Below are 25,873 nucleotides of genomic sequence, written 5' to 3' on the forward strand. Positions count from 1 at the left end.
AAAGTGTTGTCAGTGAGAGTGTACCAGGATACAAAGGCTCTTTGAAGTGTAGCTCTTTAATTACTCCCCCATGTCTCTGCAGTCATTATCCTTAGTTCTTTCTTTTTTCACTCCAAAATAAGTTTTTTCCTTCTAGGCACTGAATTATCTTGGGATTCAGCTCACAGATGAACAGCAGCAAGCCCTAAGGCAGCAACTTCATAAAGATTCTAAAGGAACAGTGTCTTTTGGAGGTAATAATTTGTTAATTACCATAGAAAATAATAAAAAGTAGGACTACAGAAATGATAGATAATAACCATTAATATATTTTTTTGTCATTATTGGTTTGCTGCTGCAAATACAATCATAGTTTGAGGCAAGAACCTTATTCTACTGTGTGAAAATAAGCTTGAAGTTCTGAAACTAAGTAATAGGAATGCAAATCACGAAGTTATCTTATTAAGATCAGCCTTAGAAAAGTTTTACTTTATGCTCACAAAATCCTGAATTTTTTGTTTAAAAAATAGGGAACTGTAATTTTTCCAAAAAATTACTTGGGAGAGTTTAGATGGTTGAAGAGGCTTCTTGAAGCAATTAAACTGATGGATCACTTAACTTTAGTGATCACTTGACTTTAGTATGTAGGAAGCAAGAACATTCCTACTATTGCATGTAGAAACAAGTTTGCAGGGAGACCATCACAATTCTTCCAGCTAAACCTAATTCTGATTGGAAAGAGTTGCTTTTGTTGCCATTTTTAAATTGTCAATGTATTCTACCAAAATTTTGGTTGATGACACAGGCAATTCAAAAATATTTTTCAGAAACTGTGAGACGTGATGGTTCGGATGGAAATTTCACTTTTCCCCAAGTCTGTGAAAAACACTAGTGTGTGAAAAATAGTATTTTGTACTTAAACATCCAAAAAGATCGTCAGCGAGAAAGATATTGGATATTCTATCAGATTTTATGTGGAGTAAACTGACCTTTATATTTCACCTTTCTGTCATAGTGCAGCAAAATTTTTAAATTTGGAATGTATGGGTAATCCAAGTCATGTTGATTGTGCGTGCAGGACTATTTGTATTTAAAACTTTCAACTTGGTCAACATCAGTTTTACCAAGCCTCTACCAAGGGTTTAAAGGGCCTGAAAAGGAAACCATGAGCTCTGACCTAGCAGGAAATTTTTCCTTTTTGCTGTCTCCTCTAGTAAGGTCGACATATTGGTGAGGGCAGGTGTGTGTACCTGGTGTGCAGATTTATTTCATTTTTCACAGACACCTGCCAAATGCAGAATATCTCAGGTACTTTGAAGGTGAACTTCACATTTGTTTGCTTTTCTCCTTCACAATTTGATTTGAGGATATTTCATTCCACTATGTGTTTGGGCATTTTTATTCTTACCAGCTTTACCTGGGCTTTCTTTGTAGATATCTCTCCGATTTTCTTTCTTTCCTTTAGAAAACTGCATTTTGTTTGCAGACACTGCATTTATTAGAGTGGCTGTTCATGGTGATATTGGCAGTTCTGTTGCATCAGTGATCTGTTACTAAACTGAACTTCCAGACTACAACAAAATCTGATTTTTTTTTCCTAGATTTCGTTGAAGTTTCAAGGAATCTATTGTCCATGCACTCAAATGAAACTGCTGATGGCCACAAATCTGTAACCTTTGGGGTCAATGAAGTTGCCAGCTTACAGGACTCACTGGTAAAATATGTGCCTGCTCAGTGTTTTAGCAGTTGGGAGGAGATTATTGGAGCATTTATTGTGTGTAAAATAACTCCAAATCTTGGGCAGATGTTTAAAACAGCTCCACAGCATGGGGTTCTTTAAGATAACCTAGTTTCTGTGAAGCTTTTTTAAGCAGCCTAATTTGCAGAAAGCGATTAATGTAATTAAATTGTGGTTTGTTGTAAGTCTGGACAACATTGATTTACTGAAGTTTCTTAATAAAATTTGGATTGTTACAACCTGTGTGAGTGAGAAGCAATTACTGGGCCCAGTGATTTGAGTTACTGCTGGAGTGAAAATCATTTTATTCTAGAGACGACTTTAAAAAACCAGCATTTTTAATATAGGAGCACTAAAATAAAATGTCTTATTATTTGAAATATTAAAATAGTGATGTATTCTTGATACTTTTAAAAACACTTTATTAATCCATTTTAAAAGGAAAAGTAATTGTTCTTTTGGAAGATAAGTTGGTTAAAATTTTATTAAACGTTTTTAGCATTTTCAGATTTATAGATCATCCTAAAATTAAGATTTTCTTCTCATTTTATTAACAAAAATTTTTAATACAAGATGTTAAAGATAAGGGGTAGAAGACACGGTTAGCAATAGATTCTAACCTTATGTATTTGTATACACACAGCTTGTAACCTGTGATTTCTTGGAGGATGATGTGGAAAAACTTAAGAAAGAAAGAAATGAAGCCTTAAGAGAAATGAGTAAATTAAAGGTAACACTTAATTTCTATTTGCATTCAGTTAGTCAAGAGACTAATTTCTTGAGTTTATATAGTAATTTATTGTTTTTTGAATTTCATGTGCAGTTTTTCATAGATAAATAGAATGGCAGTGCAAACCGTCCTAATCATGTTTGAAGATTGCTTGCAATATATTTGTGGAGACAGTGCATTTTAGCCATTGTACTGAATGCTAACACGTTTCTTAATCTGATCTATAGAGAAATGAGACTAAGCAGACATTTCACAGAAGTGAATTTGGAGAAATTACTGATTTGCATGGCAATTTTATTTAAAAATGTGTGCTGCTAGTAACTGCAGAGTCTGAGTGCGTGCATTCTGAAAGGAATCAGAACTGGAGGATAAATGAGACTGTGTGCAGATTTAATTCTTTTTTTCCCAGACATTACAAAATTCCCAAATCCTAAAGCAATAAATATTATTTCTTAATACCCCAGGTTGCTGCCACATTCCCATGGTTCTGAATTTCTTTTTTAACAAACCGTAAGTTAGGAAGTTCTGTATTCAGCGTACATAACTCTAGTACTTGGACAGGAATACTGAACTTGGGATAAAGACAGTTTAAAAAATTGCCCCTTGGTCCAAAAAAAATTCTTGCTGTAAATTACAGAAGCATTGGGTTGAAATGGCCAGATATCAGTTCTCTGTTCTGTGCACAGAGAAGGATTCTTCTTCTGAGAGCTTTGTACTGAAATGAAAGAACCCCATTTACACTGAACACAGTGAGTACTGACCAGGAGTCCCTAAATTGCTGTTGTGGAAAACTGACAAGGGTCAATCTATAATTAATTGCCTCATTTCTTACACTCTTTTACACATATGCCAGAAACATTCAGTAAATAATTCTGAAATAACCAAGAAACTTGAGTAAGCATCCACGAACTCAGAAAAGTTAGCTTTTACAGATGGTTTTATAAAAGCTGTTGATGGAAGTTAAGTATTTCATAGTTTTGAAAGAGCTAATTGCTTTAGGACCAAAACTCTTTCTATTTCAAACTGGCTTATTTTTTTATTTTTTTTTTTTAACAGGAAGAATTGTCTGAATCTGTGAACTTACAGAAACAGTTAACAGAGCAGCTTCAAGTAGTCAAGCAAGTATGTTGAAGTCTCTAAAATTATAATTATTTAAAAATTTGTATTTTTTTTTTGTGGAAGGGAGAAAGGAGCGCTTCTTTTTCTCTTGCTGCTCATACAGACTATACTTTCACACTGATTTCAACACAAAGTGGTTCTTGTGTTACTACAGAGCTTTTGATTGAAAGTGGAGAATTGATCTTTCAGTTTTTAGAGCAGTAATGTATTTCTCCGGTACTGAAGTGAGATAGGAACCCTGAGACCAGCTAGATCAATGAAGTGGAATAATGATGTAGTAGAACCTTTCTAGTCTTAAGTCTTCTTGAAGAGATTTTGCTGTTCTTAGGCAACAGTTGCCTAATTTACAATCCTGACATTAACTACTTTATATGTCAGCCAGTCTTAAGTGTGAAAAAAATTACTAGGGAATAAAGTTGTAGTCAGGGTTTTCTGAGGAAAGTTTTGTTTCTGCCTGCAAATCTATCTATAATTATGAGCCAGTAAATCAGAGTATTTGGCTTCCTTGTGTCTCTTAAAGGAAATTCCCAATTAATTATAAGTCTCATGTAATTTATGGCCTGGATTCAAAACCAAGGAATTTTCCTGTTCCCTCTTCCTCCTGAACACCCTGTCAGCTTTTCCTTCTAATGAGCTGGCTGCTTTCCTTCCCTCCTGCACTGCTGCACCTATTCTTTGCAGGTTTCTTATGTCAGATATCATGTAAAAATGCAAGATAAAGTTTAAAAATCCCCTGTATTAAAATTGGTTTTATATTTTTGCTCATAAGATTTGTTGAACATCATTATCACCTTTTATTCCTCGAATATATGAGAGCCAGCTTGGAAGCTTTTTCCATTAATATTGTGTTGTTTCCCTCTGTACACTGTGGGAAATAAATTGGGTTATCTTCTGGATAAAATTTAACTGGAAGATTGTTCCAGTAATGCACTTGAAGTTCTCTAGTGGGCTAATTGTGTTGTTCTAGACCAGAACACTTGTTCAGTGTATTAGTCCAGACAAAAGCTATTACAGAGTACAATCCCCAGTACAAACCTGCTTTTCCTGGGAAGGCAGCCTTGGACTGGGCTGATTGAAGATGTCTTAAGTGGCAGCAGTGCCCATTTGCCACCACTCGAGGTCCTCCCACTTTTATTTTTCTCAGGTACCGTCTTGAGGTGGTGAAATTCAGCTTTGCCCAGCAAACCTCTCAGGGATAAATACATTGTCTTGCAGGCATTGAAGGGGTTCCATATAGTGAAATGAAAGACAAATAATAAATTAGATATAATTATAGCATTGTGTGACCTATTTTAAGAGATACAAGTGGGCTTTTGAGGGACACTTCCTTCTCTTTATATTGGTGCATGTTCAAGTGTTTTATATATATTATTATTTTATATAAAATCTTTTTCTTGTTTAAAACCAGTATTGGCATTGAGATTAATGGTGATAAGTTTTTTAATCATAGGCTACTTATAGTACAAGTTGCCATTTAATGTTTGTTGTACATTCCAGTTTGAGCTGGTTAGTGAAAGGAGTTAATAAGAACATTATTGAGCCCTAATGGCCTGATTAAAAGTAACAACCAACCAAAGTAAACAAAAAATCCAATTTAACTCTGTGCTTAAGGTCTTCTGACTTCAGCGTCATTTAAACATTGTTTTTAAATGACTGCTTTCCTGAAAAAACAAGGTTTTAAGTGAGGATTTAAGTTGCCCCATATGTATTGGGGTACATATTGCGGTATTTCTCTTTTCTACTAATTGTGAATGGCAGAGATTACAGATTAATTAAGACAGGGCTACAAATATTCTGGTTAATGAACATGCTTTGTTAGTACCAATTCATTAAACAGTGCTTAACTCAGTAACTAACAGCATGAATAAACTCTTGAGATTAGAAATGCTGCTAAACTTGCAGTGAGCTAGTACTTATTTTCTAATATTGGTATGTGCCAGTTCAAATTAATTAATTGATCTATTTTTGCTTTGAAGTTGTGATATAGCACTATATCTTTGGGGCTTCCTTGAAATCATATGTAAGCTGAAATTGGCAGAGAACACAGAAAGGCAATTTTGAGTACCTGAAGTCTTGCCAAGAGCATGAATGTGAAATCTGTAATGATGTCTTCTGTCTTCCTGGAGGAGTTGGACTGGATTCTGTGCTGCCTGAGAGTCCTGGGGTATTTCAGCCTGAATGATCCCTTCTGTACTACAGCTTTTTCTGGGCAGTTTCTGTCAGCTGGAGCACTCAGCTAAACACAGGAAATGGGAGAGGTTGTAAAGATAAGACACTGTTTGTGGTATCCCAAACTCCTGAACTTGGTTCATAGGGCTGAGATTTGCTACCCTGTGGTTGTTTTCTCTGAGGGGAAGATAGGGGCTTTGAATGGCTGCTATTTTGGAAGCAGTATCTGATTTATTTCACTCTGCCTGAAAGAAGCATTGTGTTTATTTCATTAGGTTTTTTATTTTAATACATAGTACAATTAGTCAAAGTTCTTTTAAAGGATGTTTTCTACGTACAATTTTTGTGGAATTAATCAATAAGCACAGTTGAATTGTAACTACAGTTTTTGTGTGGTTTAAAAGAATATCTTAGTTCTGGCGTTTGTGGTGGCTGGAATAAAACTTGGATAAAACCTTCTGACACTCAGATTTATCCAAGGAAGAAACAGAACCTGGCTTGGGAAGAAACCTGTACCTTGAAGTTGCTTTTTTCAGGATTCAGCTTCTCTCCTCCAGCTGTTAGTTCCTTATTGGTTGTAGTGGCCTCATACCAGATCGGGACAATTGGTCCCATGGGGTGTTTACATAAATGAAGTGCTAGCAGCTGCAGATCTGTTGTGTTTTAGAATCCTAGATTGATGTGGATTTGAAAGGACCTTAAAGCTCATCTCATTCCACCCCCCTGCCATGGAGAGGGACACCCTCCACTACCCCAGATTGCTCCAAGCCCCATCCAGCCTGGCTTTAGACACTTTTTTCATACCTTTGAGTGGGACAAGAGCTCGTGTTGCTGAAGTGGATGTTACCCGTCAGTTCATCACTGGTGGGGCTCCCTTACCTGCCAGGAGAATGGGAAAACCTGATGGAATCATTTCCCTTTGTGCCCCTCTGCTCCAGCAAACAGCTCTGGTGTGTCAGGCGATTTTACTGATTCAGTTATAGTGTGTAATTGTTTCATTGTAATGTAAGAAGCCATTGTTCCTTAATTATTCCTTTAGGTCTTTCACTGTTGAAATCTGGTCATACTTAGTCTGCAATTACAGAGAAATTAATATTCAACAACTGGGGTTCTGAAAAAACAATGGAGGAGTAAAGGCAATTCTGGATTATAAGAGATTAAACCTTTATCTCAAGGAGGTCTTCTTTCAAAATGAAGACCTCCTTTTTCATAATAGCAATTTTCTATTCAGTTTTCTCACGTCAGTTTATTTAAATAGTTCCTAAGTGGGGGGTTTTAAGATGCCACCCTTTTTCAAGGCCTCTGTGTTCATTTATATTAGTCAAACTTAACGTCAGGACATCTTTTCACTTTTGTCTCCGAGAGTCTTTTTCCCACCTCCGGCCTGTTTCCCAAGGGTGCCTTTGCTGCTGAAGATTCCCAGCTCACACTCTGTAGCAGCAGGGCCCAGCTCTTCTTGCTCTTGACTTCTTCTGGTTCTTACTGTGGCAAAAAAAGTGCCCTTCCCCAAGGCAGTAATTTTGACTTCTGCTTCTGTAGATTGATAACTTCTTAGAAGTCCCTGTGTTCCCCGAATCGTTTTTAGGAGAAAGGAGTGCCACGAGCAGCGTGCAGGATTGCTGTGTTTTCAGGGAGGGTGAGCAGTAATGCCCCTCACACTGCTCTTAGTGCTGTAAACACGCAACTGTGACACCAGCGTGGGGAATAACACACGCATGCAGCAAGCTCGGGATGAGTCTGTGTTTCCAGGTGCAGGTGGTCTTTGTGTAGTTCCAATGCTTCCAGAGGAAAAAAAGAAAATCATTCTACTTGCTGTTAAACTAAAGGTCACTTAAATGGATCCCTTAGTGCTTGTGCCCTGTAACAGAAACCTCTAAATTATACAACATCATTGTTATCTGTTCACTAATGGGGTTTCTGTTCTACATGTGTGGTTGCTTCTTCTACTGCTCTATTTTCTGAGAGACCGGGATGTCCCTGGCCATTGTCCAAATTGGTATTATATTGCAAAGATGAGGAAGATTATGTACTGCTTATATGTCACTGAGATTAGCTGATTTATAGCCTGGAATATATTGTTCATTAAGACTAGCAGTGTAGAGGTTAAAAGTCATATGAAGCTGAGATTGGTAGATCATTTTACAGAAAGAACATTATCACAAAATATAGGAAAACCTGTCTTGAAGGATATTGATTGTACAGGACAAACGCTTCTATGTTAGGAAAGAATTAAATCTGCATTTTTAACTGACCTCTCTAGACATTTCTATTATGACACCTGTTATATACAATTTCTTCCACAAAACAGGAAGATCTGGTCATCTAGGATTTTTAGAAACAGCAATTTCAAACCTAGCTTCTAGAAGGTTATTTCCTCCATGTTAAAGAGCCATGGTGTGTCTCTCCTCTACAGCTGCCTGTTTTCCCCCTAGGTCCATTCCAACCAGGATAAAATTATGATAATAAGATGTAATAGGTAGACCAGGAATAGAATATTCACCTAAGTGTCCTTAACTGAGCAATTTCAACAAAAAACTTCCAGCTCTGTGAATTTGTGTATTTAAATCTGATAAATTCAGTTATTCAGAAAATTGATATAAAGTGACTTTTCTACAGATTAATTAAGAGCTGAGGGAAAAGATGGTTTAGCGGTTTTGGTGCCAGTGAGCCTGTACATTTTATGTGAGCAATTTGTTTGTTTTATTCCTAGGTGAGTGTAAACTCATCCATTGTACAGACCTTTAGTTTGGCTTTCTAACTTACTAATCAAAGTTAACTTCAATTCATATTCTGTCCTAAAATTAACTGAGCAATATCTTTCTTGAAAGGAGATTTTGCAACATTTACAGATTGTGTTAGCTGAATTAAAAGCTAACAGTTTCTGATTTTCTATTTTCTGTACATTATTTATATATAAAAGTTTTATGTAACACTTTTCTGTGATATCCAGGATATTAGGAGCATAATAGGAGCAGGAACTAAGCAGAAAAATAGATTTTATTAAAAGTACTGATTGTGAGAAGAGTGTGGACTGAATACTTGCATTAAAAGTCCATCTACATAATTTGTGAGCTGTGACTAGAGTGTAATTCAGGCAATAATAATGAAATGAAGTAACATCTCATTAAGGTACTTTTTTGTTATGGAAGCAATGGGGCAGATCAACAGCATCTGGTACATTTCAAGAAAATCTTTCATTCAGGTAGGTTTTCACTAATTACAGAACTTGTTATTCAATTTATTAGGAAGATTATTTCTCTCTACATAACTGTTTTTCATTTGCACACCATATATGAAAAATTAGCAATTGAGCCCTCTAACCATGAAGACTAACATGTAGCCCTGATGCCAACCGCAGTACTTGTGAGCTAAATGTGCTCTTTTTGGTAGCTGGAGTTGTAACTTTTCCTCTGAATTACATAATCTGCAGGAAGCCAAGGCAGCTGTGGAGGAGACAAGAGCCCTGCGAAGCAGAATTCACCTTGCAGAGGCTGCACAAAGGCAGGCCCGGGGAATGGAGATGGACTATGAAGAAGTGATTCGCCTGTTAGAGGCTGAAATTGGAGAGCTGAAGGCTCAGCTCGCTGAGCATTCTGGCCAAAATAAAGTAAGCAAAGACTGTCAGAGTTACCATGGTTTCCTGCTCTTGTCATGTATCTTGTTTTCGTTGTCTTTTCATCTGCTTTTCTAAAGTAGGTCACTGTTTGTCTTGTATTATTCAATAACTGGGATGATGTGTAGTGAAGGGGGTAATGTGAAGTGTACGAGGCTTCCTTTATCCAGATATCTTTGGGCTGGAAAAAAAGGAGCTCCCAGCATATGTGGGTTAGAGGTCAGAATGGCACATCTCAAGCATTAAGCATGGAATAGTTTCTGGGCTGCAGATAAATTGTCTTTAAAGACTACACCTTGCATATTTTTGTAAGCTTTTGTATTCATGTGAAAATGGCCTTCAGGTTTATGTTGCTGTTAGGCAAATAATGACCATGTAAAGTTCAGTGCTGTTCTAAAGTAAATTTAGATTTAATCAAGGTGATCATTTAAATGCTACTAATCCTGCCAAAAAAATTTACTTGAGCCTTTTATTTTAAATCTACTTTATCTCCAGTGAGGCATTTCAGAACAAGCTAAGAAATAAAATATTTGATGCACTTCAAAATTTTTTCTCTGTAACTCCTGACTTGTGTTTTAGCAAGCAGGTTGACATTTGTGAGGTTACCTTGTTTTTCTCATGGAAAAATGAATGTACATATGACCTGGTAAAGGAAACCTACTGAAATGCCTTATTTCATCCTAAGAATTAATTTAATATTTCAAGGGATTAGAAGGTAAAGTCAAGCTCTGTGGTAAACAAGCTTGCAGAGAGCAGCTTAGCAGTCCCTGTGGCTCCCAGGAGGAATTCCTCTCCTCTGATTGTGAATGGTGAACTGAATCACACCCTGGACATTCTTTCTGAACATCTGGGTGAGATGCCCTGTCTTTTATGTCAGGTGTTTTTGCAGCACTGTTTGTTTTCTAGATTCTAGATTTCTAAATTTTAAGAAATTCAGAGGGTGTGGGTTGCTTTCCTGGAAGTTTGTTCCAGAGATTCTAGCTTGAGTTCCTGGAATTCTGACTGAATACTACAATATCTGTGTGGAGATTTGAATCTGCATTTCTTACCCAAAAGAAGCAGTATCAAGTAGGTACCAACTCCATATAATAGCCTTTAGCCTCATCCAGTTGTAAAAGGGGAGTTAGTTACAGGCACCAAATTTCAGGAAGGGTCACACCATTTGTTCTTTTCTTTTAATGCCTGAGTAAATCTCCCCCTAAAACACACTCTCTAAACGGAATGTAACATATGTTGAGGAACAAATAAAAATCAGATTGGTCCCTCTCACATTTTTTAGTGTGAAAGAGTGAGGTTTCTCACCAGCTGCTTTTTCAGAGTGGACTGTGAAATTACCAAAAATAGGTGTTTGAATCAACAGATTCTTTGACATTCAGGGTGATGATGATTCTGCTGCTTTGTACAGTGTATACAAACAAATTATTTGCTTCCAGTAAAGTTAATAAGTGGGTTTTGGTGATTATTTTGTAAGGGTTTTAGGGTAGGTTGTGGACTTTCAGAACGATCACCTGGAGTGTGATATAGAAGTTGATTTTTAACTACTTTTTCTGTATTTTGGAGAGATCTTTCTAGATCTTGTGTCCAGCAGACAGCTGAGCTAAACAGACGTGCCCAGGTACACGTGAGGATTTTACTCGTGGTCCTGTCACAGGAACAGTGTCAGGGACTGTAATGAGACCCAGAGCCTCCAGGGCTGGATCTAACAGTGCTCACATCTTCTGTGCTGGAGGAGGGAGGGATGCATAACACTGATCAATAGGTTATACAAGTGCATGCAGAGACTTCCGAGGGGGTAATTTCCTCCAAGATGTGCCCTAATTACTGTGTTGGCCAAAGGGTGTATGGATGCAAACCAGGGGACTGAGTTTGTTCTGGCTGTTTGTGGCACCCTGCTGAGAGATGCTGTCACCATCAGGTTGGTATTTTTGGTCCGTTCATCATTTAGTTCAAACTCTATTAATTTTCAGCCGTATCCCTGTTGTTATCTTCCAATTTTAATTTACCTTCCTATCATTTGCCAAAATCTGTTGCAGTTTGAAGCTGATTTGCCAGCCGGTCAGGCATTCCAGTTATGTGTTTGACAGAAATGTAGAAAAGAGCATGTTACACATTCCAAACACTCTGTTCACACCATGTTTCCGTGTGATCCATGGGAGGAAAATTAATAGAGTAAAAGCCTTAAAATACCTTTCCCAGGAGAACATTCAAGACTTGAGAAAGAGGGTTACAGTGCTTGACTGCCAGCTGAGGAAATCAGAGTCGGCCAGGAAGACCTTTGAGGTGGCCACTGAAAAATTGCTACAATTTGTAGAGGTAACTTTGCCTTTCATTTCTAACAGTATCTTATTTGGAAAAGGTTTGTGTTGATGTTTGTGAGGACTGAGCATAGTAAAATGGCTGTAAACTAGTTTGCAGAGATCCGAAATACAGGTTTCTGTACAGATCCAGATGTTTACATAATCTTTGTGTTTTGCGATACTGAAAAATGAAAATGTTCAGATAATTTTTTCCACCTAAATTCTATCAATTTCTGTGAAATTCGTCAGAAGAAAAAAGCTAACATTTGATAATCCTTTGGCACGTTATGAAACAACAACAAAAGTGACGTTGTTATATTTACTTTGTTTGAAGGGGTTATACTATTTTGCTTTTGCATTTCTAGCTGTGAGACACTAGACTCTTTAATTGCAAATCAGACCCTCCACCCCCAAATAGAACATCAAACTATAAGGTATTAATTTTTTGACTGTGTTGATTTATAAACTGTTAACTTCTTGACTATGACCAACAGGTTGTGCATGAAATACTTTCAGATAACTCTACTTCCTCAACAGTTTTAAGGTAATGAAATGGCAACATTAATAGTGAAAAACTTTACTATTGTTTCCAAGTCTCAAAAAACTGCCTTGTTTTTTCTATACTTTTGCTATATAGTTCTGAGTGTCATTTTATTGAAGCAGAGGGAATGGCATGAATTATAAATTAGGCTTTCAGGATACAGCTTCATTAAAAACCTCAGAATTAAATTAAAACAGTTAGTAATTACATAGCTATGATTATCTGGATGTTTCCATAAAGTAATTATAATGTACTAAGGATTAGTTAAAATGCAAGGAACCTTAACAGTGGGTTATAATTTTTTAATATTTTTTTAGATTCTCCTAGGTGATTTTGCATCACAATGAATCTAGTAGCATATAAATAAATTGATAAAATCTGTATCCCTTTACATTTTATTACTTTTCTTGTTTAAAAAGCTGCTGGGAATATTCAAGAAGATTTAAGCAGCCTTTAGTCCTTCAGAAAATTGGCATGATTGTGCCTATATATCCCAGATAGCATTCCAATAATATTTATATAACAGTAAAGTTGTTCAGTCTCTTTCCTGCAGTTTTTTTCAATACAGCTCTCAAGGAAATCAAATGTATTTAAGTGAAGTGAACTGGAACTTTATATCAAAAAACCTGTGCAGGCTCAGACCAACTAGGATATAGTAGATAATCGGTGAGATGCAGTTCCCATTGGCACTGCACACAACAATGATGTTGTCTTTTTTATGAAATTCATAGACTTTATTTTAGTGAATGGATTAATTATCAAATGCTAAGCCAAGGTGACAAACTGACTCACTAGCAGCAGAGAAGATCAGAGTTGGGTCCCATGAAGCAGTGTTCCTTCTTAAATGCTGGTATGAAAATTCCATTCAAGTTCCTTTCCTGACACCCACTGAGTCCTTGACACTGCATTTGGAGTTGTGAATCTTATTTGAATTGAACTTTCCAAATACCTTCATTGTTCAGCCAGGACTGCTGCTGAGGCAAACTCACTGATTCGGGAGCGTGAATCTTTTTTGCTCATACAGTGAGAACAAAACCACTTTAGAAAAACAAGTTTACCTTATTAAAAGGAGCAGTTTCCTTTATGATCTTACAAATAAACACTTGTTTTTTTTATTATCTTAGTGACAGAAGAACATTGTCCACTAAAGCACTTCTCGCTCGTCTGGGAAGGGTCGGACCTACTGTCACAGCAGCTCTTGCAGCAGAAGCCAGGGATCTTGCCAAGTCTGTCCGTGCCATTTTGGAAGTAGATTGTGAGTGTGCCCATCTCTGTGTGCTTTGAAATCTGGTATCAGTTCATCAGCCAAGAAGATGGATAATTTCATTTAAAATTGGATGTGAACTGGCAGAATAAATCATTCCGAGCGTGTAAGGACAGAGCAGGTTCAGTGTCAGCTCAGGATGCATCTTCATCAAACTATAATTAGAATATAAAATTATTCCAGAGTGCATTTTTTCACAGGAAAACTTAAAGCACAAAATTAATGCCAAAGTAAGGAATATGAAGATTACCAGAATCATGTAAAATTAGCTGAATTTCATTACTTTATGCTCTGCTTTTCATACTGGAATATTTGCAAAATGTTATTCTGAACATGTATCAAAGTGTTTTAATGAAGATGTTGTTGCTGTAGGGAGTGAATGTAGGCACAGTTCCGTTTGGAGATATCCATGTATGTCCTCAGGTCGTGAACAGAAAGCTGTTCCCATTGGTGAAAATGACGGGAGTTCATGAGAGTGACTGTAATAAACTGCATCAGTTGAAAATCTAAGAAACAGCTTTGAGTTATCATATAATTCCTGGTTCAGATCGTTGAAATGATTGTGTGTTTTGATGGTATTTGCCTATAGTTGAGCAGGCATGTCAGTTCTAATCCAGCTTAAATGTACTGATTTACAAAAATGGAACAGAAACGGTACATCACGGGAAGTTCTGGAAAGGTAGTTAATTACGGTTGCCCATAATTATTGTATCAAATATTTGAATAGCTTTGACTATTCAGGAATTAATTTAGAAAGAGACTGAAAGAATGGTTGTTGAGAAAATAAGATACGAAACATATTTTTTTTGACATTATTTATGAAGCATTTATTTATTACTCACTCTGTGGCAAAGAAAGCAAAATAAGAAGATAAAATTTGTTCAAAGGTGTCCAGAATATTAGAGTTACTGGTGGAGTGAAAAGAATTAACAGCAACCAGGAGAGGAGATAATTGGTTTTCCACCAATGACAATCGTAGTTCTGTCACACTGAATTGGTTTTATTACACTCTACAGGAAACTGTGCAAAGAAAACTTTCAGTTCTAAATGCAGCTGAATTCTAACATGTGGTTATATCAAACATAACAGATAGAATACATGCTAGAAAGCTCTGGAGCCACAGAAGGGATCCATTTTATGAACCTGAGAATTAAAAATAGGTCTGCAGAGAAGGATTTAAAGATTGAACGTCATCTTTCTGAGTTCATTCTGATTTGGAGAGCATTACAGATAGATTTGGGCTCTGACAAGCTTGGGTATGAGATTAAAGCTTTAAACCTCACTAAACTTCTCCTTCTCCCTCAAAAAAAAAAAGTAGTTAAGGCAAAAGAACTATGTAATAGCATTCTGCCTGCAGTGTTCTCTGCCAGCTTCTCACTAAATGTTTTCCATGTGATCTGAAATTTTCTTGCAGATGGGCTGTCATAGAAAGGGGCCTCTTGTGTTGGTGGCATTTCATAAACATCATCTATCAAAGAGAAAAGTGTAATAGAGACTACAGTGCAGATTGAAGGGTTTCCTTTTTCCAGGAAGGTGTCTAATAATTTGTTATTGAATTCTTAGAGAGAGAACTGGAGTTAATGTTTTTCAGGTTGCTCAGTGGATCAGAATGTCTGGCTGGGCAACCTTTGTTATACATTTTACCTTCTAAATAGAACTTCTCATTCATTATTTGCTTCATTCTTGTAAATACAAAGTAAAGGAGCCCCAGCCAAAATTCCTCTTTGATTCATTTACAATACATGTGGAACAAAGTCTGGGTGCCAAGACAAAGTTGTAGAGTGTAGAAAACTGCTTCCTTTGTAAAAATCTTCCTTGACAGCCAGGTCAAATGACATATTTATGAGTTATCTGCACAAACTATCCCCTTCCTCTGTAATAGCCTGACGTTTTGCCTGAGGGAAGAGGCTTGAAGACATTCAGTGTATTCCTGAAAATCTTCAAGTACATATTTCCTTGTGATACTGCTGCAGATCAGCTTTCAGCTCTGCAGGCTGAGTGACAGCTCTGTGAAGGCACTTTGGTGATTCTTCAAGTGAAGACTCTCAAAAAAAAACAACAGCTCATTTCCCGGGGCTTACTACTTCAGGATCCTCCAGTTCCCAAAATGCAAATAATGAAGTAATAAACAGAATAATCAAGTTCATCCCTTGAAAGAGCCATTCTTCATCTTCTTTAAAGACTGAAAGCTGTTTTTAGAAACCAAGCCTTGAGAGGCTGTTCTTTACAGAATGTGAGCATCTCCTAAACACTTGAAATTACTTTCATCATACCAAAGATAATAATGCCTCAGTGAAGAACTGCAGCATTTAAAAGTAGTTGCTGCCTGCCGTTAGTAGACCATATGGTGCAAATCATGCTAAATGGAATAGAGAGATAGCATTTTCTTCTTTTCTATTACAAATTTAGAAAAGGAATACACTGGGTACTAGCAATGACCAAAATCTGATTAACCCTGGAACATACTTATCTCCTCATCAAAGAGCAGGCAGTCAGCATTTTGAAATGGGCACTGGTATAACACAGCTTTCAAATATTTTGGCTGCCAATTTCCTCCCTCTGAAAGTTCTGTCCAAAAATACAATCTAGCTGTAGTTGACACAATCCCAACCATCCACATCCAGGAAGCGCTCTAAAGCCAGGTTCTCCACTGAGTGGGAACTCAAGCAGTGAATTTTGAGCTATTTTATCCCATCAGCTTCTTTTAATTAGCTCTCAGCCTGGGATCTCACACAAGGCAATCATGCTGGAGTTCACTCAAATGATGTCCAAATTAATATAGATTCCAAAACTCCTACTTAATTTACTCATGTTGATCTTGCCAGTCACTATGCATTTGATTTTGAAGATCCTACAGGCAGAAGTTTAGATGCCTGGATTTTATATTCATTTTCCTTGAATGCTGACTAGGTAAAAGAAGAGACTAGAAACTGCTGCTGCTCAGCATCCATTAGTGCTTGTTCTCTTGATGGTTAAATTGCTTTTGGTTTTTGGGGAATGCCTTACATCTTTGGCACTAAAAGCTGAAATATTGGATCCATCCATTTCTTCAGTTTAGGGATTTTTCAGCTACATTGTGTTCAAATGCCAAAACCATCCCATAGTCAGGAGAGTGTCAGTTATCCCCTCCCATTCTTTTGACAGTGTGGGTGGAAGTAAGCTATAAAGTAGAGTAGCAAGGCTTCACAAATAATAATTTTGCTATTTTGTAAAAAGTAAATATTATTAATAACAAGTATTCATATAAGAAATATATGTTTGCAGGCCTGGTTTGTTTGTTTATTACAACAGTATAAATGCTATTTATTTATACATTTATTATACACTATTTATTTACACATTTTTGCTATTTTGTTCTGGAATCTTGTAGATTATGAACACAGCAGTGCTGTAACTTTGTGCAGGTAGTTGGCTGTAGTTCATCTGCCAGAAAATGGGCTGTCCCCCCTCCTCTTTTTACCTTATGCCTGTCCATCAAAATCCAGCTCTAAGTGTGGCATGGACAGGCATGTCCTGGTTAACTTCTGTTCGTTTCGCTCCGGATATTAAAGGTGCTGTATCTTCTTATGTTTTTAGTATTAGGCAAAATTATTTCCTGCAAGGTCCAGTTTGTGGGAAGAGTGTGCATTGAGGGAATCCATCTGACATTATTTCAGCTGATGAACTGTACCTTTCCTTCCTCACTGGAAGAGCTGCTTGGGAAGGAGCAGCATAATGATAACTAAAGAGATAACTCTGTGTATTCATTGTTCTGGCAAGGCCATAAATATTTCAATGCATTACTGAAATCAGAAATATTCTATCAGAAGAGACCTGATAAATTACACAGAGTATGCCCTGAACGCAGCTGTACAGCTCCCTTTTTAATAGTTTTTGCTAGCAAAAGAATTAGGATCAGTGCTGTGTGCTTTAAAGGTAAAAAGCTTATGTTTGTCAGCTAAACATTACCTGAGACAGTACTTCCACTAGAAAATACTAATTTGGTGAAATTAATATGTATTATTCCTTTGAAACTTTTACCAAAAACAAAAGTGAGTTTTCCCAAAAGAGAATTTATCAACTGTTTTATTCAAATGAAAAATTCACAGTTTTGCTGGTCCCTGAAGGTTGAATTCTTTTTCTCTCAGAACAAAAATACTTAATGGCAAGACAGTTTCTTTTTTGTCAAAAGTAATAATATTAAGTTATTCAATGAACTTTTTGCTGTTGAATCTTATTTGAGTTGACATTAAAAAAATATATATAAATCTCAGAATCAGGTTATTTTTATTTTTCCAATAATATGAAGTATTCACAAGATGAGAAGTGGATCTGTTTCACCCTATATTACAGACCTTGTTAAATTTTTACCTTATTTTGAAAATGGGAATGTTTCATTAAAAAATTGATAGCTTTTCTGCAACTCTTTAGATACATTGCAAATCAGATCACAGTAAGAAACCTGAAGGGGAACAACTTATGTACTTTCAGAAAAATTAAAATTCAAAGTAGCATAACAGGGAAAATGGTTTCTGTAATCCTCAGGAAAAAAAAGTCCAATCATGTTTAATATAATTTTTCAAGAACGCAGTCAAGAATTCAAAAGCTTTTTTCTATGTAACTGTTTATTTGCAGCAAGACTTTTAATTTTTTGGAAGTCATTTAAATGTCCAATTTTGCCTGCATGGTAGATAAGAATGAAGAGTTGTAATTCTGACAGTGTTCATAGAACTGTAATTTCAAAAAGAAAATCTGTCCAAGAATTTGAATATGTTTCATTGCAACAGAAAATAAATGTTCCACTTAAGAAATGCCATACTGTACAGTACTGAAAATAATTCTGATATAAATGAAATTAAAATGAGTGTTCATAAAAATTAACTTGAAAGGGGAGCACTAGACCTGTGAGACAAGTCCATTGTCTCTCCAGTCTGTAAATCTGATACAAACTGCTTTATTGACATGATTCCTATATCTTGAATAAAATTATTACCCCAATTTTAAAAAGGAACTTGAGTCATGAAGCAGCTGACTTGCTTATTCATAGGTGAGAACAACAAAAACCCAAGGATTTAACAAAAGTCTTCTGAATTTAATATTTATGGGGTTTTTTTCTGATTAAGCATCTTATTGATAGGAAATCCTGAAAGCAGGTTTTTTTGGTTGTTTTTTTTTTTTCTTCCTGGACAGTAACTTACAATTACTAGAATTTATTATTACACTAGGGTTGCTATTCCCCAGGAGCCTTTGGTAGCTGTCAGGTTTATTAGTGACTTGTAAAAATGCTTTGCTTCTGGTTTATCATTACTGTGTGTGATGTTTATGCAGTGACTTTTCATTGAGCAAAAATGCCTGGACTATAGAAGAGAGTCAGGGAGGACCTTTGCACTGTCTGACCAGAAAATATTCATTAGGCAGGGGAATGACTGATGAGGAAACACAGAGACAGCCAGAGTCCCTTTCAGTTTTCTGAGAACATTTTACTGAGTTGAGTTTCCTGCCTTTTTTATCAGAATTGCTGCAGTTCAGTACTGTAGGTCTGAAGCAAAGTTTCAGAATTTTGTAATGCGTGGTTATCCACATATTTTTTAGATAACTTAGACTTACAGCTGTGGTTTCCAGGCAGTACTCAGTCATGAGCCACTGAACTGCAAAAGTCTCATGACTGATTTACAGCTTGTTTGCAGAACCTGGACTCTTATATTCTTTTCAATTGCAAGATTTATTATGATGATCAGGGAGAGGTCTGGATGTTGTGTGGTGATCAAAAAAAAAAACCCAAAACAACCACTTTTCCCATTTGCTGTTTCACCTTTGGCTGTGGATTTGTTGTTTTGTTTGGTTTTAGTGTTAATGTTGGGGTGTGTGTACAGGTGCTGTCTGACAACCCTTAAAAACGTTCCCTAACCCCTGTTTCTCTGGCCAGGATTGCCTTGGGCTTACAAGAAATACTTGAGAGGAGAGAGGAGTTTTTTGGAGCATAATATAATTAAAATGTATCACTTCTGTGAACATAAGGCATAACGCCTTGTGAATGGGAAGCAGAACAAATGTCTGCATGTAATGTAAATTACACAAAAGTGTACAAAAGTAGCATTTGGTAGTTTGCTGCCAAGGCTTCAGTGAAGATTTAGCTGGGAAGGACCTCCAGCAATTAGACCATCCATCCATGTGCCTCCAGCAACGCCAATTATTACTAGCTCAAACAAACAGGTATTTGTTTAGCATATCCCACTGCCTCTGTGGGCCAACTATTGCTATCCTTAATTATCTTTGCCACCAGAAACCTCTTCCTTTGGCTTAAATCCTCCTTGTGGTGGTTAAAGCCTGTTACTACTTGTCTTGACCCTTGTAGTTATTAAGAATGCCCCACTACTTCCTCTTAGGGGCAGCTTTTGACATATTTGAAGACCATGTAGCATCTCCACCCTGTCTGCTGTTCCCCCAAATAAATTGCACCAGTTTGCTGAGTTTTTCTCTACACCACATCTCTCCTGGCCACTTCCTTACCTTTGTATTTCTCAGACTTCTCTCCAATTCATCAGAGTTGTACTGAGTTCTGTACTTGAGAGCTTCCTGCGGCAGACAAAAATGCAATAAGCTTGTTTGCTTTAATATGCACTCACACAGGTCCCAAATGGTGTTTCCTTTCCCCAGTAGCTCCATGTTACTGGTTCGTGTGAAGTTTGGGCTTTCTTCTACTCCCAGAACCAAAGGCATCTGGGTGTGCCCACTCTCTTCTGGGCAGCTGATTATCCACACCTTGAATACAACACTTTGCTGTTATCTTTATTCAGCTGCACCCTCTTTATTTCAGACATTTGATCAGTTAGTCAAGCCCTTACAAAAATCTAATCTTGTTTTTCAATGGTATTTCAAAGAAAGGTCCTTTTACCAATGGGTTTTAAATCCTGAATTATCCCCAGACTTCCCTTCCTTGGACTAAACCCACATTTTGTTGAGTGTGAGTGAAGAATGACATTGTTTTCACTTAACTGGCCTTATTTGGGGGTGTGTTACAGGAACCAGGAACTAGACCCTGCTTATTTAATTTGGTGTCCAAGAATCAGAACATTACAGTAATTATGGACAAGCAGAGAAGCCAGATAAAAGCTGACACTAATAAGGACAGAATAATTTCAGACCCTGATCAAATCCAAAAATGCATTTAAATATCAGTTATGAACAATTTGCATGCTGATTTATTGGTGATTGAATATGCATGTTAATCCCCATGTTTCACAGCAAGGAAAAACCCAATTCGGTGTCTAAAACTTGTTTTTCAAGACATTTCTTTAATGTGACCTAGATTTCAGAACTCTGTTGTTGCTGCTAGAAAAGCAAATTATTCTCTCTCCATTCACTTACCTTTAATGAGAAAAGATGAGTCAGCTTTTGAATAGGCACTGCCTGTCCTGACTTTCAAATCAAAACATTTTAATAATGAAAAATAAGTGATATTATTATATCTCAAAATACAGATGACCTAACAAGAATAGTGCAGTCTCATTAGGATCATTTCCAGCATCTCTGATCAAAAACTTCATTAAAAGTCTATGGACTTGTTTAGTTCAGACTGTGACCCCTCTATGAAAAAATTAGTTGACTTTGTGCCTCTTCCCATACAAGTTGTATTTGCTCTCAGTAACTATGGAGACTGAAGTCAAAACTCTCCAGATTCAACAATTTTACTGGATGGTAAATACTTCCTAAACTGTCTCTCTGTTAATGTCTGTTGACATAACGCTTAGAATTTTGATATATTAATCCCTCATTATAGCGTGGTGTTTTGACATAAGAGAGGAAACAAACTTTGAAGTTCTGTGGCACGGACATGCAAATTGTTCCCAAGTTGGAGAAAATACACAGGGAAGGCAGGAATTGGCCTTGGCCCCAGATCAGTGTGTCTGAAAGACAGAAAATACCCTGGTGAGACAGGAATTTATCCTTGAGAAGTCAGTCCCAGATCCAAGTCTGACATCCTTCTTTTTTGACTGGCAGGAACAGCTCAGATCCAGCCGGCAGGTTGTGGGGAGAGGTGGATCCCCCAGTGTCTCCCTGTGGTCTGGGAGTCAGGGAGTCACCATTCAAGGTGACCAAAACCAAAGTGACCATTGCAGTGGAGCTGATCCAAAGCAGTGTGTGCACTTTTGGCAGTCAGTGCTGAGTTAATTTTCTTGGAGCACCCTGAGAGAGCTGGATTCATGCTGACAAGGGGAAGGGGGATGGAGCAGCGTTCCCTTTGTTGGGAATCAGTGTGTGCTGGAGCTGTCAGGGCTCATCATGTCTCGGAGGGCTTGTAGGCTTTGCTGTCAGCTCCTGCAGTTGTCACATTTTTTCACTGCTCCTCAGTAGGTAGGAGTGAGAAGCCGAGGGCCAGCAGAGTTCTTCAGACAGATACAGCGCACAAGTGTGTTCATTTAAATGGAAGGAAGTACAAGGAAAGTTGATTGCCAAGAATGAGAGAGGGAGCTTCTTTAAAAGTGGGTTTTAAGGAGAATTTGCTAGAGGGAAACATAATTACTTGGTGCTTGTAAAGGAGACCTAAAGGAGGTACAAAATGTGTCTGTGGCTAGATGTGTTACCTCATGGCATGAGGCATGTGGATCATTAACTGGGAGTTAAGGAGAGAGGGTTTTGCCCTGCATTAGTGATTGCTGTGAGTATTGTGTTTAGTAATAGAAATTTTCCTTTCACTGTAAATTTTACTTTTACGCTAAAGGTGAAGTTCAGTATGCTAAATGGGGGCACTTTATGATTTTTTTTCCCCTTTGGATTTATAACCAAAAAGGAAATCTATCTTAGATTTTAAGAACTTCTAACATTATTTCTAAAACATTTCAAAAACCCCTTCTTTTACTTATGTGTGGCTACTGGCTTTTTAATATCAGGCTAAAAGGATGGTATTCTCACAATTCTTCCTTCGAAAGGAAAAAAATATTACTTTGGTCAGTCCTTGCTGTGAGATGAGCTGAGCAGAGAGTGGTTTTGTCTCTCAATTGTAGGTGGTTCGTGCCAGCCCCTTCTGCAGTTTAATTCCATCATCAGCGCAAAAAAAGTGAAATATTACTTAGCAAGAAAGGCATATCATGTAATACTATTGCTTTTTAAATCTCAGACAATTTCTGCTCAATTCTGATTTTAGGCAGTCATTTTAATTTGTTACCAATGAATGCTTTCTAATTAAACTTGCATTTAACGATCACATGCGTCAGTGAGCAGTGGGAGCTGACAGTGATGGAAGTGGGTGGATAGCACAATAGATGCTGACAGGAGAAGTTGATCCAGTAAGGAAAAGGAGACTAGTAAGGAAAAGGTTGAATTCCAGAACAGAGGAATCAGGGGAGCAAGAAAGGAGGGAAACTGGGAAAAAAAAATTATTTCTTGGGACTTACAGTGCAGTATTCCAGGCTGTTCCTAATTACCTGGTCCTGGTGGAGAATGCCCTGTGTGCAGAGATTTGTATTTCTGGAATAAGAATGGGTTATTCCAGGTTCTTTTCAATCAGCTGAAAGTGGCTTGTACCAATTCAGAAGAAGAATGTCCCCCAGAGAGTACTTCCATGAATTTAACTTTATTTAGCCTACATGGCATTGGTGTAAATTTCCCCAGTGAAGGACTGTTTCTCTAATTTAAGAATTAATAATGTGTTCCCTGTCTTCTCTTCAGCAGTTCAAAATTCAGAGGTATAAACAAAATTAATTTCAATTTGATTTGTGCAAATATTTTTCAAAAATTACTTTGTAACTTGCAGTGTGTTCAGTCAGCAGTGGAAACAATAACGCGTTCTTGACTCATCCCAAGTGGACAGCATCATCTTAACAGTCCGTAGTGGGACACTGCAAAAAAAACCAACTTGCAATTAATTCATAGAAAGGAATATTAAAAAAAAAAAAAAAAAAAAAATGGAAGAGGCTGAGAAAAATGTAATGGGGAGCATCCTTTTACCATTTTTCAACCTTAGCAGGGAGCACTACCGGCCCTGTGATCCTTGGGTACTGCATTTCTCTCAGTGTGTCACTAACTGAGACTCTGCTAAAGAGGCCTTTAACACTAAAATAAAACAAAACATCTTTAAATTAGCAAACTAAACAGATGGGAGCCACTGAAGGATATGGAACACTGGTATGATTTCTTTTTCTTTGCAGCCTTTTCTGTGAAAGAGGTAGATTTCTTCATTCTGCAGTTTTCTGATTTTTCTGTATCACCTGCACTTTATCAACAGATTCTTGACCACAGTAAGCCAAATAATTTGGAGTGGTTCATCACTGCATCCTTTTGTATTTTCACTGGACAGCCAGCAGCATTTTAGAAAGAAGCAGTATAGGTGAAAAATGCAAAAATCAGTGTCAGATAATCAGTCTGTTAAATGCATTTTTAAAAACAAATAATAAGAGCCACTAGATTATGCAAATTCAAGTGGTTGGTCAGAAGAAGCTGATCTGAAACCCCTCCCAACTTTCACTATCCCTCACTTTTGAGGGTTTATGCTCTCCTGAGCTAATGCCTAAACAAATGTATTACACTCATGACTGAAATGTGATAATACTGAGGGACAAGTAGCTTCATGGTATCTTGGCTTCCTCAAAATCCATTTTTGAACATCTGACTATGAAATGTGTAATGTGGAAAGACTTTGGCAATCGGTTGATTAGAAATATATTGAAATAAGTTTGGGTTTTTTTGATCCAAGTTGCCAAAGAGTTACTTTTTTCCAAGAGGTGATTATTTTATATTATTTTGACTACTAATATCCTCCTGCACAGATTAAAATGAGTCTCAGTTCCTCTGTTTGCTTCTCATCTTGTTAACAGTCCAAATTGCTTGGAACCTACAGCACCTAAGAGTTTTGTGAAAGTAGGTAATTAGTCTTTAGCTGAAAAATATGTACGTTGGGGGTCATTTCTGAAGAACTTCACATTGAGCAGCATTTGTTCTAACTTCGGATTTCCTTCCTTGTTGAGTAGGAGAGGAAAATCTTTGTACTAATGTCTTGCCACATGTGCTGTTTGAGGTCATTCTTACTTCCTTAAATTTTAGTCAGTTGACTGGTCATTGTTCATAAATTGCAATTGCTCTTGTATTCAAACTGTTTCTAATTAACTGTACCAAGCTTTTCAGAGACAAGTATTAGAATAGAAGAAAGACATTTATAACAGTTTGCAATTTTAGAATTACTAAAAAGATCTAAAAGTTGTTCACATAATCCTTCGGCATGAAACACAAGCTATTTAATAACTCCTTCTAAATTGTAAGCTATAATTGTTTTAATCCAAGATTAATGAGTTTGCCAACACAGATGGGTCAATACGTTATGATTAATAGGCAGCGGAAAAACACGAGCTCATCTTTCACCATGCCCTAAATGTCCAAAGTAAGACAAATACTACTCCTGAAGCCTGGTTTCTAGGAACAGACTGAAGGGAGGCAAGCCAATCTGCCAGCCATAGTCCAAAGCAGCAGAAGTTTCAGTTGCTACTATTTCCCAGATGTCTCCACTAGAAGACTACTTAGTCCATCTTTGTTTTATTAAGTGACCAACAACAAAAGAAATGAATGATTTCGTTAAAATGGAATTTGATATGTGAAAAAAAAAAAAGGAATGGAATGTCCCCTCAGCGGAGTATTATTTATGAAAGGAAATATATTTGGTTTTGCGAAGAGCACTTGAAATGATCTAAAGTGACATACAAGCAAATGCCAGAAGTACATATTCACTTCTGAAAGCTTTTTTTCCTGAACCTGTTTATAATTTAATTCACAAAAAAAAAAAAAAAAAAAAAAAAAAAGCAGCAAAATACAGCTTATATTATTGATAGCCTCAAAAAATAAAAGTCCATTTTTTGCCTGCACCCCGCTGAACACTCTGGACAAACAAGGGTGGATATTTCTCCACAGATTTTTGCTTTAGCTGTGTCAAATTAGGTAAGTCACAGAGGAGTTCCTCTGCTGGTCTCACACCATGATACCTCTGGTGTCATCTCTGGGCTATTCCCACATTCCAGCAGCACTCAGAAATCCAAAACGAGGCATTTTAGAACCAACAAATCAGACCTTCAGCTTTCGGTTGTCTTTGCAATGCTTAAATATCTCAGAACAGAAGAGCCAAAGGTGCTGGGGATCTTAATTAACACCTTTTCCTTTGTTATTGAAGCCACTGGATGAAGGTTTAGATGTTGATAAGAGCTGAAGTTGATGGCTATTGAAAATAGATCAGAATTCAAAACCACATTTATCAAGTGACAGCAAAAACTGGTTTTAATGTCCTTTAGCAAATCTTCTGTAACAGAAACCCTTTTAGCAGGTAATTGCTGTTTCTTAAAAACATATAATTTTTGAGACTGATACTAAATACAGATAAATTATCAGGAGATAAATAAAGAGTATTAGCTGGCCCATGCTCTAGTATGTAAAAAAGATACAAACGACTGGAAAAGTCATAAA

The 25,873-nt window shown here is 37.0% G+C and overlaps 1 protein-coding gene across 3 annotated transcripts in view; it reads left to right on the forward strand.

Annotated features, from left to right (window-relative positions):
• Positions 1-25,873, forward strand: part of STXBP4 (syntaxin binding protein 4) — a 67,203-nt gene that overhangs the window by 21,692 nt on the left and 19,638 nt on the right. For all 3 annotated transcript variants that reach the window (XM_040081577.2, XM_040081578.1, XM_040081576.1), the window contains 8 exons: positions 137-233; positions 1,581-1,693; positions 2,361-2,447; positions 3,504-3,569; positions 9,166-9,342; positions 11,545-11,661; positions 12,140-12,189; positions 13,311-13,441. In XM_040081577.2, coding sequence (XP_039937511.1) covers positions 137-233; positions 1,581-1,693; positions 2,361-2,447; positions 3,504-3,569; positions 9,166-9,342; positions 11,545-11,661; positions 12,140-12,189; positions 13,311-13,441 — 838 coding nt within the window. The remainder of the gene's footprint in view (positions 1-136; positions 234-1,580; positions 1,694-2,360; positions 2,448-3,503; positions 3,570-9,165; positions 9,343-11,544; positions 11,662-12,139; positions 12,190-13,310; positions 13,442-25,873) is intronic.

The sequence above is a fragment of the Hirundo rustica genome, chromosome 18 (assembly GCF_015227805.2).
Source record: "Hirundo rustica isolate bHirRus1 chromosome 18, bHirRus1.pri.v3, whole genome shotgun sequence".
NCBI lineage: Eukaryota > Metazoa > Chordata > Aves > Passeriformes > Hirundinidae > Hirundo > Hirundo rustica.